General features: G+C 34.1%; 2 protein-coding genes across 2 annotated transcripts; one reads left to right on the top strand and one right to left on the bottom strand.

Moving 5' to 3' along the window:
• Positions 1-526: 526 nt before the first annotated feature.
• Positions 527-6,153, bottom strand: LOC140808737 (isoaspartyl peptidase/L-asparaginase 1). Its single transcript, XM_073165950.1, has 4 exons — positions 5,916-6,153; positions 3,548-3,781; positions 2,604-2,690; positions 527-1,252 (listed from the first exon to the last, which is right to left on the bottom strand). Exons 1-4 carry the CDS (start codon positions 6,075-6,077, stop codon positions 776-778), a joined length of 960 nt encoding a protein of 319 aa, XP_073022051.1. The 5' UTR covers positions 6,078-6,153; the 3' UTR covers positions 527-775.
• Positions 6,154-11,242: 5,089 nt separating this feature from the next.
• Positions 11,243-12,850, top strand: LOC140810475 (protein BREAKING OF ASYMMETRY IN THE STOMATAL LINEAGE-like). Its single transcript, XM_073168327.1, is given in 6 exon segments — positions 11,243-11,366; positions 11,518-11,802; positions 11,805-11,860; positions 11,938-12,054; positions 12,146-12,312; positions 12,536-12,850. Coding segments are annotated over 6 exon segments (801 nt in total). The 5' UTR covers positions 11,243-11,284; the 3' UTR covers positions 12,630-12,850.
• The last annotated feature ends 72 nt before the right edge of the window (positions 12,851-12,922 follow it).

Consider the following 12,922-nt stretch of genomic DNA (forward strand, 5'->3'; position numbering starts at 1 on the left):
ATATTTACTTAAGTAATTAAAAATATATTGTCTAATTTTGTGCTCATTTTTTATTTCTAAATAAGTTATCTAATAAATAATTAGCAAATTAAAGAAAAATAAGAGTTATAATTGCAATTTGAAAGGAGTAGTTATTATAAGGTGTCTTCTCTTTATAATATAACATAGTATATGTAGTATATGATTTATTTTTCACTTGATGCAAACCGAATAAAAATTGAATCGTACTATCTTAAATTTAAAATTTAAAAATAATAATGACAAAATAAGTTGCTTCAAAAATTATATGGGAAAGAATACTATCACGCCTCTATCCTAGGAAGCAAACAGATGAATTTAGCCTTGCCACACAACAAAGTGATGCTTATTTAACAATTATAAAATTGTCAAGTGAAGAAGTGCGTTATCTTTTATCATGATTTGAATAACTGATTTGCTTGAAATAATTGTTTAATTTTACCTTCCGAAAAAATATATTTTGAACGAAAATTTCAAAAACTTAATGACAAAATCATAACTTACTGGATTGAGATGAAATGTGCTGACCTATAAACTGAATATTTTATTTCTTGATCTCAGAAACATCAAACAACATAAGATAGAGGATTGAATCTGATCTCTACAACCCAGTGGAGATAAGCTCAATCATCACCATCAAGACCATGGGTACAAGATGCTCCTTGACAAAATCTGGTCTCCTCAAACTTGGCACGACATTAATCGAACGACGATTGATTCAGATTTTGACATGAATAAATCGCTTTGAAACTTAGCATCACGGCTCATCTGGCCAAATCTTAACCTCAGAATGACCATCTTCAGTAGCACATGCACGGAACATTCCAACTGTATTGAAGGGCATGGTAACTTCTCCTTTTGCAGACACAGCAATCAAGCCAGCAGTATGCTTCGGTGCACATTCCTCTATAACATAAGCCGCAGCTTCTTTAAGTGAAAGCCCTTTATATTCGATAAGAGCAGCTACGTCTCTGGCAACTGTAGCACGAATAATAGATTCACCTTTACCAGTTGCAGAGACTGCACAATAACTGTTGGCATAAGTTCCTGCACCAATCATAGGCGTATCGCCGATCCTCCCCACCATCTTGTTGACCAATCCACCAGTAGATGTAGCAGCAGCTAAATTTCCGTTACCATCGACAGCCACACATCCGACGGTACCATCTTGACTATCCAGGGAAGGAACCGATGCCTTCTCTCCGACTTTTTGATTGGGTTGTGTAAAATCAATCTGTAGATAATGATGCAACAATTTTTAGCCACTACCTCTAAAAGTATATAGTTAAGTATTCTCTAAATCTAATTCCGGTTTTGAGAGAGAGAGACACCAGTATTTCTTCTGATCTTTCTTAAACTTCTGAAGCTGGCGCAAACAATACAAGGCCAGATAAAAGAATTATATGAAGAGAACATGATCCTCTACATAAATTTTATAAAAATCTCTAATTTACAGAGATTTCTGAAATTCAAGTATGAGGAATCTTTCAGTGTCGATGGTTTTCGAATGTGGATACACTTCTGAATATGTAAGTTTGAACCCAACATAGCAAACAGTGAAAGTTGTTTATCAAAATTCAAATCCGTATCATACTTTTTTGGAATACACTAAAATTAGAAAATCTCGATTCATTAAGTGCACTAGATAAATACCTCAGCTTCTGAAAAAACTTTCCAAGATTCCAAACTTATTTCGTACAGACTGGATTAGCAAGATGTTCTTAGTTTCTTGGTCTTGTCTTCTTCAGTTAGTTGTAAGTTAAAAGTGTAGTTGGAAGTCTAAAACAAATTACTTCAATTCCAACTTTCACTTGTATTAAAGAATGAAACCTGCAAACAAACAGATATTTCTGGACTCTTCATGGATGCGTTTTGTTAATTACTTAACAAATAAATGGAAATTGACCTCGACTTGAAAAATACAATGATACCTGAGTGTGAGAGTGCACACTAGAATAAAACCTGCTAATTAACAGGTGTGTAGCCCAAGTTCAATGGTGAATATTCATGCCATAGAGTGCAGAAAATAGCATTTCCAGGGCAAAAAATAGCAAGTCCAGCGCAAAATGTTGATGTCACTTTCCCACAATTTTCAGCGAACATTTCTTTGTTAAGATGACATCGCATGAGTGGCTATTTTTTTTACAAAGCTTGGCAAACTTACAATTGGTCAGGAAAGAATGCATTTTGACATCATTTGGACAAATTCTATAAAGTTTATAATGTTCAACCGTTTTATTCATAATTGCGTAAAATAGCCCAAGTTTTAACAAAAGTACCGGAGATATAATATGTGATGCACGTTTTTGAAGGTTTGGTGCATAACATGATTACCACTGAGAACTTACTACAGACTCTAGTTCATATCGAAAAATGGACAATTTAATCAGAAACCTTCCATTACTAAAAGACGGGAAGGTGAAAATGAAACAGGGGTTATGTGATTGATTAGAAATGATTTATCAAATAATAATAATAGTTCAAACAAGTCATATACTTGAAGCAAAAAATATTGAGATGGAAGCGGAAGCAAGAACAACTAATAACGAGCAAGAGATAGGGGGAAAGGAAGAGAGAGAGCATACCTGAACTCTGTTAGCTGCTTTTGCTTGTTTTAGTCTCTCAACGTTTTCCGGAGTTATAAAATGCCCCGATTCAATAGTTTCAACGCCCTACAAAAAGGACAGAAAAATCAATGATAAACCATATGAAAGGAGAAAGGGGGCAACAGATAACTAAATTGGTTTTAGTTTCATTTTAAGCTTATCGATCAGCTAGAAATGTAAACATATGGTAGAAAGTGCCTTGCTGGAAGCCTGGAATTTTGTGTTTCCAACTTTCAGTATTTCGATTATGATAAACAAGGAATATCAACAGAAAGCATATAATTCATTATCAAGGTTAAAAGTTAAGTGGAATTTATTCAATATTTACAGTGGTTTTGCTGTTTGAAGACATGAAAAGATTGGGACTATTTGATGAGCTAACACCAAAAAATATGCAATCAAAATGGCGAACTCTTTACTCAACATAATAATCTTTTTGCAATAATCACTGTAATTCTGAACCCAAAAGAGCCTTAAAATTTGAGAGGTAACATGGAAACAAGCGAGGAAAAATTAGAGGATGCAAAATTGTCAGAAACATATAAATTTCCAACATATAGCTGTATGGAAAGGTAAGATTCTTTGTTAACATCAAACATTTGAACAAAGAAGAAGGTTTATTAACATATGGGGTGTGCATAGACATTTAGTTACTTCCGTCGCTGATTATCAATGTGTTGCATTCAAAATGATATGCGACAACAATATTCAACAGTGCTAGCCGCACAATTTTATAACAGAGCAGAATGTTGAGCTTGTAAATAAGAAAATGCCGTGGACATTAAATGAGCAACTTCAACACAAATTTATGTACTTAACCACAACAATCAAATATGCCACCGAATTTCATCAAGAAATTAACATGAAGTATACCAAATATAAGAAAAAATTCAAACAAAGACTGAGCAGAATCTCTGACTAGCCTGTTCCCCCGCAAATGCCTCAGCTCCATCAAATGCAAGATATATGTGAGGAGTTTTCTCCATTACCAGCCGAGCTAGAGATATGGCATTTTTCACCGTAGTGAGACCAGAAACAGCTCCGCATCTCTTGGTATTTCCATCCATGATGCAAGCTTCCATCTCAACAGTGCCGTTGCTGGTCAAAACGGACCCTTTGCCAGCATTAAAATATGGGTTATTTTCAAGTTCACGCACCTGCATCATTCAACATATGTAATCTAAGTGTTAGCACAAATTTTTGATATTGCTGGCATGCCAAGTGCTTCAAACACCAATTTGAGAAAAAAAAACGTAAAAATTCTAAATTCTAAACACAATGCGACTATTAATCCCTAATTTGATTGTTATTCCTAATCTTCTAAGAAAATATTACGCTAAAACTAAAATGAACGATAATGGAACTTGAAGAAATAAAATTCCAACATGGTTTATCACTGAGATATTAATCCCTAATTTGATTGTCCATCCAGTTGCCGCCCCTACTGTTGATATGTTCGCTGCCCAAGAGACTCGTTTTCTTTTGAGTGATTCTAGACAAATCAGCAATATACACCTCTGGTTCAATTCTATGAGATTGAGTACCAAATTGTCTTTCCATCTTTTACCAATTTCATCATTGAATTTCTGGTGAAGAATACCAAGCAAATACAGTTCCTGGGAAGAAGTTTGGGAATAACCGTAACTTCAAGTTATTGAAATTCTCAAAATTCGCCAACTCCCCACACATGATAGTGAATCTAACTATATGCTTTATGCTAGACTGAATGTCCTCCCCGAAGAATAAGTTAAAGTCATGAGCTCTATATTCTCTCAGATATGGGTTATTCACGTCTACGTAGTTTGGATAGGGCTTGTGAAACTCTGGGCAGCCTATCTGTCTCAAGGCTAGCCCATATAGCTCCTGAACCGTTTCTCTTATCATTTCTGGATTTATCACTGGGATATTCAAGGCTGGGAGTGGATGATGATAATAATGTGCCACCCAGCTTGAAAGTTTGTGTTTAAAATTGGTATTACCTCCTTGAAATGCACTATTGACTCTCTCATCTTAAAAACCACATCGATTTACTTGATTAGTCACATTATACAAGTAGTGCAGATATGGCCTTGGGTTTCCACTTCTACACCCTAGCATGGAAAGAAATTATTTGCCCAACAGGTTCTTCCCTACGGTGAGGTGGTGTGTATCTATCTTCATGGTCGGGGAGAGCTGAAGTTGGGCGGTGAGTATCACCCGCCTTACCACCCCTCGAGCCTTGCTCAACCTTTTGAGAAAATTGCTCTCCTGACCTGCATTCACAGATTAGGTTGTTTGGCTCATCATAGCCTTCACATAGGCCAGGAGGCTAGTAGCTTAAATGCTTCATCCACTTTTTTTGAGTTATCTTTGGTTGAAGGCTCTTGAGATTCACGAGTCTCCTAGAACGGAAGCTGATCATGGAATTGGCCTTCCAATTGTTTAGTCATGTCTTGCACAGACTTCTTGTGCATTTTCTTCAAAACTCTGTTCTTCACATTCTGGATAAACTTCAATTCCCTTAGCTTTCTCAGATGGATCTCTTTGTTTTTTGGCGGCATACTTTGGTGTCCCACCGGGCGTGCCAATTTTTGATGCTGCAGGTGTTTCAGGTGCTTCAAGCACTAATTTGAGTAAAAACGTAAAAAATCTAACTTCTAACTACAAAATGAATCCTTAATTTGGTTGTTATTTCTAATCTCCTAAAAAATATGACGCTAAAACTAAAAGGAACGATAATGGAAGTTGAAGAAATAAAATTCAAACTTAATTATGTATATACAAATCAATAGAAAATTACAAAACATGACAAATATAATAAAATTATATTGAAATCTGGAATGAAGATGTGAAAAGAGAATGACTCTGGAATAAAAAGATGGGAATACTTTAATTTAAATACTAAAATTTGAAGAGTTGTTCCTAAAACAATTTTTTGAGTTTAAATTGAGTTGTGAGTTGTTTTTCTTCTGCCGATCTTCCCTGCCTTATTCTCGGTTTGAGTGGTTCTCTCAACTCCCTCACTGCCAGTGATCTTTTCCCCGATCTCATACATGATCTGCAGGCTGCTTGACTTTTTCGAACCATTTTGAATTACTCAATTTTATTAAATACTAAGCATCCAAAACAACCATCTCCTTAATTTTCTATACCAAATTGATGAGTAAAAACTTGAGGATATATCACCCAGACCAAAACCTCGAGCTCCGACAAGAACCTCGTAAATTTTAAACTCCCGACATTATACAGTTCATTATTTTTTCACCAAGAATACATCGGAAAAGGACGATTAAAAATTTTGTAAGTACATACAACGAGTTCTACAACGTCCAGGGGTGGTTGACCAGCTTTGAGAGCATCGACGCCGATCTTGAGGCAATAGTGGAGCGCAGCTTCTCTGGGCTTCAATCGATCCAGCGGCATCGTACGCGGTATGTCGCCGGCGCCGCCGTGCAGTGCTATTGCCCAACCCATCGCAACAAGCACCACCTCGCGTGAACTGGAACACCTTGAGTGTGTGTCTTTTACTTCATCTTTGTTTTGTTAGTTTTGTATCATTTCTCCGTACGTAATATACTGTTTGTGTGGGCCCCCTTGTTGGGCCTTTCCACTTTATATTTTGGATGACGACAATGGGCTTTTTTAATTAAATTAATTAATAACTGGTGAAAGACCAAGGGAAGATATATGGTATTATTATTTTTTATTTGATTAAATGTTTTATTCTGTTTTTTTTAATATAAACGCACGTGATAATTATGACTAAAAATTTATACGAATAATTTAGTAGGAATTTATAACTGGTGAAATTTGAGGGAAGTAAAAAAAAAATATTTTTGTAAATAATTATTCACCAAAGACAATAAATACACATTAATTTTACAAATGTGACATTTATGTAAGTAAATAGTTATCAAATGACAAAAAAAGGAGAGGCCTCCTTCAAACTCAATATGGTATCTAGTAGCCAAACATAGACGATGTGTATGATGCATGAATTTTGTCTTTTTTTAAAAAAATAGAAGAATGAATAAGATTAAAGTTTCTAGTTTGAAAAAAAAAATACAGATTATATGTGATGAAAGTTGAGGAAATTTGATGTTAGTCGGAAGTTATAATCGTTAGCGTGGAAAAATGAAAGAAATTATATTTTTGACATTTTTGTCCATGAATTGTTAGTTAGCAATAGTTATTTTTCGAGTTACATATGAAATTCGACATTGGTGTAATCAAGTCGAACCAAAACATCTTCTATATCATGCTAAAACTATAAAAATATAGTATATATATACATAGATGATAATAATATAGTATATATATACATAGATAATAATAATAATAATAATAATAATAATAATAATAATAATAATAATACTCCTTCAGCCCGTTTGGTAGGTGGGATTCAGTAGGACTACGTTCTTTTTTTCATGCTTATCCATCGTTTGGTGTATTTTTTACTAAACCCATCTAATACCTTATCCAAGGGAGTAGGCTGTACTAGATAGGTTTAAATAAACCCACGCCTCACCCCAATATTAATTATCCTTCGTTCTATCAAGGCTGTATTTTCCTAAATTACCCTCAACAAACCCAACATATCTTCCTCCCTCTTAAGTCTTAACAACAAAGTACGAACATAGGCCATGGCGTAGGTTTAGGGTTCGGCGCTGCGAACGCTACATAACTCAGGTAAACAATCTTCGACCGAATTTTTCGAAGACATTTATTTTCGTACGCCGTTGTCGTGATTCAGTTTTCTTAGGCTAAAGTTTGCTGCTGTGACCTTCGGAAGCTTCAGGATTGTGAGGCGGCCAACGCAGTGTCGGTAACTGACATTTCTTTACTTATCCTTCTTCCAGAAATCTGAAATTTGTTCAATTTTTTTGGGTTGGCGTCGTTGACTTCAATTTTTTTTTCGTTATTTTAACTGTATTTGTTTGCAGCAGCACTTGTTAACCCATGTGTTGTGTAACCATCGGTCAATTTGTTACTTCATAACCCCAGTGTGTGTAGTGTAAACAGCTATCAATTTGTTACTTCATACAATGTGGAAGTGCAAAAGTACTGGATTTTTTATTAATATTGTGATGATTTCGTTTTTTTCAATTACGCTACTGATATTTTTAATTTCAATTTCCACACATAGAACAATGTGTTTAAAAATTTATAACCAAGCATTGGGAAACAATAATTTAGTTGTCAAACATGCATTAGCATCTTCGTTCTCAATTCTTGTACTGTTTTGTGTTTCGCAAATGTCATTGTTAACCCCATTTTCAATTTTATTCCTTCCTTAAGTATCTTCGCTGCCCATAATGCGTAGACATGTTATTCTTTTTGTGTTGCTGCAACAAATCATGTCTCGATCCTTGTTGGTTATGTTACTCGTGAGACATTTATTGAAGATACGTTCAGAACGACGTTGCAACAAGCGTAAAAGAGCAATGTCCTACAACATGACGGAAAGAATTCCTGTGCAAATGAACCATTTGCACAGGATGATTGACATAGGAGACGTGCAATGTGTGTTGAACTTGCGAATGAATAGGAATGCATTTGTACGCTTGTGTTACTTGCTAACTCATGTTGGAGGCCTAGTCGACTCTAGATATATCTGTATTGAGGAGAAGGTGAGCATGTTTCTGTCTGTATTGGCTCATCACAAGAAGAATAGAGTTGTTGGACATGACTACGTCCGTAGTGGCCACACAATCAGCACCCATTTCCATCAAGTACTCCAATCAATTCTCATGTTACATCCTTTAATACTGGTTAAACCTTCTCCTGTTGATGATTCTTGCACCAGCGAGCCTTGGAAATGGTTCAAGGTAATGTAAAAATTTACGAAGTAAACAGTTTTACCTACTAACGGTACAATTTTGTTATTACATACATTCATTTGAAGTTATTAATTTAAAAATGAACAGGGATGTCTTGGTGCATTAGACGGAACGTACATCAGTGTACATGTACCTATACATCTTCTATATAACTACATCAGTGTACATGTACCTAAATATAATTAAGTTGAGGAAATTTGATGTTAGTCGGAAGTTATAATCGTTAGCGTGGAAAAATGAAAGAAATTATATTTTTGACATTTTTGTCCATGAATTGTTAGTTAGCAATAGTTATTTTTCGAGTTACATATGAAATTCGACATTGGTGTAATCAAGTCGAACCAAAACATCTTCTATATAATGCTAAAACTATAAAAATATAGTATATATACATAGATAATAATAATAATAATAATAATAATAATAATAATAATAATAATAATAATAATAATACTCCTTATGTCTCAAATATAAAAGTTAAATTTCTTTTTTCATATGTTTCAAACATATAGTTCGATATTTGTATTTAGTATTATGTTTTTTGTTCTTTCATCATTCTGCCCTAATACATTAGTTATTTCTCACAAATTTGAGTGGGTTTCACGTGACACCGTCTCACTGATCTTAATCTGTGAGACGAGTCAATCCTACTCATATTCGCAATAAAAAGTAATATTCTTAGCATAAAAAATAATATTTTTTCATGGATGACCCAAATAAGAGATCCGTCTCACAAACACTATCCGTGAGATCGTCTCACAGAAGTTTTTACCCACAAATTTTTAGTTAACTTTGTTTTTATGAGTTTATTTGTGACGCCCGAGCCGAAGAGGGCGGAAAATGATCGTTTGTGCTATGAAGTTACACGGACAAGGAGCGACTCTTATCAGGTTTTTAGGTGAAGGGAACATGAATTAACTGATCTCACATCGAAATGAGAATGATTCCAAAAGTGTTCAGATATAGAACTGTGCAATTGAGTAGTGTATAAAAAAATTTGATAAATCTTACTTCTATAAAAAAATGTGCATCTTCTTTTCGAAAGCTAATCAGAGAAGAACTTCAAAGTTAAGTATCATTGACTTAGGAAAATTTTGGTATGGCCGACTCTTGGAAAATTTCTTAGGATGCGTGTGAGTGAGGAGATAAGCACATTGAAAAGACCTGTATTTTTACAATAAAGTCAATCGTAGAATTCGCGACGTTACATTATTAGTAATTTTATACATCTCTCAATATTTTTAGATTTTTTTCCCGACTCATCTCTATATCTAATTTATCTAAAAGTTCAACAATCTCCTTAAATTTTATATAATTACTAATCTATAAGTATTATCTCTTAATAAACTAATATATATTTTTTACACAAAAATTATCAAATACAAAAAAAAAAATTATATGACACGCATCGCATGTTACGAAACACTAATATTAATAATATTTGAATTATTGTATTTGGTTTTCAACTTATTAAATTGTAGTATGAGGCATATTCAACAGCATATTTTTCATTATTAGTTTGCTGGTTGCAAAACAATTTTATTAAATTCTTCGAGTTAGTTGAATACAATTTAAACACAAGCGTGTAAAATTAGGCAATGTTCTTTTTATAAATAATAATTGTTTAGAGACATTTTGAGATATGAAAATAATTTTGACAAAAACTTGTGTGAGACGGTCTCACTAGTCGTATTTTGTGAGACGAGTCGCTTATTTGGATCATCAATCAAAAAGTATTATTTTTTATTGGGAATATCTGTAGAGTTGACCCGCATCACAGATAAAGATTCGTGAGACCGTCTCACAAGAGACCTACTCCAATATTTTTTATGAACACAACCACAACAATATAGCATAGATCAAGTATAACTTTAGTTTAGTTTATATATTGAATGATACTGATTTTTTCTCTCTAACTATTTAAACAAATTCATGAATTTCTGAAATTTTCAAAATGTACACCAAAAATATTTTCCACTATTTGATTAATTTCTAATAAATCTTCTAAAAATCTAAAAACTTGAAATTTCTTGTATTCCCTATTTATCCGAATTAAAGAAAATGATAATTATTTTTAAAAGATATCTCATATTCTTGCATCTGAACCCATTTTTCACACATTTTATTATTAGTATCACTCTGTAAAATTTGTCTAATAATTATACTTTTAGCCTATTCAACCTTTTCCCATATCATATTATACACCAAACACACTGCTAAATCACAAATCGACAAACAAAAGATGAAACAGGATGGAACTCACCACCACTTATGATGCATGAAATCTTGCATGCATGGGACTGGACACCGAAAATCCAATTCTCATATTCTTATACTAATTTTTTTTTAAGTTTTTAATTCCTATTTATTTAAAATTTAATTTTCTCGCACAACACTTTTGATCATCAATAAATTTTTGGAACTAATGCACCGAATTCCACCGGAACTCTGAAATTAAACATATTTAGATGAGGATGGTACTAAGATGTGTGACCGTTTGAGAAATTCTTGTATCCATTTTCTTTCTTGTCTGTGTTTTTCTACTTCGGTTAGGAATTTTTTTTTAAAATCAAAATATTGAAGCAACGTGTTTACCTTTTAAATCTCCACATTTTACTCTCATCCCATGTTTACAAAATCATAACTGACTCTATCCTCCACACTATGCTTTTAAGGTAACTCCCTTTCAATGCCTAATTTTCATCCAACTTCAAATTCAAATTCAAATTCAAAATAAATATATCCCATTAATTCCTTCTTCGTAGAATAACTATATCATTCATAATAAACACAAGACAAAACGACCTACTTACCCAAGCAAAGCAACAAGCTATAAGGATCATGAGCTCACCTTGTATAAGGCTCGATCGATGTCGAGTAAAAGATCTGGCGTCATGCTTTTACCCTTGCAGGTTTCCTCTGGGTAAGATTTTTCCTTTCAAGATCATCAAATTTTATTGTACAATAAAAGGGATCACTTTGTTATTGCGCAAATCGTTTGTCAGTCTTGATCCTAGTTCAAACATGGAGTTTTTGCAAGAAACTCATGTATATTAGGTGTTTCGTTCATTTAGAAGAAGAATCTTCTGATACCATCACCAGTAGCACGATCCATCAAATGCAAAACGCAAAAAAGGATGCTAACTCGAAACGTTCGAGTAAAACCCGCGATTCGTCTAGGAAAACTTCGGATGCAAACAAAATATGCAATGAAGAAGAGAAAGGGGAGTCATCTGCTCAAAGTTCGACACTAGATAGTACTGAAGACAATGAAGTCGAAGAGCGAAGCAGCAGAGATACTAAATGGCCTCGATTTTCGGAAGAGGATTACATAGTTTTTTGCTTTAGAGAAGATGGAGCTATCATATGATCAATGAAAGCAAGCCATCAAAAATATATGATGAAAACAATAAAAAGGTTAGTTAGTTCCTCACATACATTTATACCAAAATTTCTAACATATTTAATGTGATCATCACTCCGTGGGAGGATAGTTTCGTCGTCAAGATCGAGCCGAGCGATCTTGTGATGCTATAAGAAGGGGAGGTTTCGATGAACATGTAGAGGATACTCAAACAGATGCGGATGAAATCCCCATTTTGGTTGCAAAGGTTTAAGTGCATAATATATCTTCACATTAGCTTCAAAGCAAAAAATATCCCACGAATATTTTATTTAATATATGTAATATATGATGATTAGGGTGAGGAAAAATGGAGCAATGAGATGGAAAGTGATAGGCCTGAAGATGAAATCAAAGAGATTGACTCTGCTACCATTGAGACCAAGCTGGGATTCGAAGAAGAATCTTTCGAGTCTTGTAACTCTAATCAATCAGATACCAGCACAAACTCCTTCTCCTTCCCCAAGTAAAATATCATCCCACCATTTATTTTATATATATATATATATATATATATATATATATATATATATATATATATATATATATATATACGTACATTTTGAGATGTAGTTTCACCCATTCGATACATGGAGGAATATTTGTCAAATATTCTACCACATGCATGCATACACGATTGTCATTATTGAAATATTTTGTTCAATTTGGTTTGAACATGTACATTGCAGATTGGGTGTTGAATGGATAGGGAGTCCAGTTCACATGCCCAAGTCGGAAAAACACAGGGCCACAAGTGTGCTTCTTCACTGTTGCAGATTCTAAACGGGCTAGAGCACCCGATTCGAGTTGCGACGAGAACGATCCGGCGATAATAAGCCTACATATCTTATGTAAATTGTGGGGTATTTGGTATTCATTGCGATGTGTTTTGTTGTGCTACAATGTAATAAGCCTACCCATATGCATGCATACACGATTCGTCAGATGCACGTCTGCCCTTACACAATAACCACGATAACATTCTTTCGTGATACGCTAAATCATCCAAAAATCTTTCCCCTCACTTCTTTTTTCTTTTCCCACAAGCTAAATCTGTTTCCCTTTCCTGTCTGCTT

This window comes from Primulina eburnea, chromosome 13 (genome assembly GCF_022965805.1).
Source record: "Primulina eburnea isolate SZY01 chromosome 13, ASM2296580v1, whole genome shotgun sequence".
Taxonomy (NCBI): Eukaryota; Viridiplantae; Streptophyta; class Magnoliopsida; order Lamiales; family Gesneriaceae; genus Primulina; species Primulina eburnea.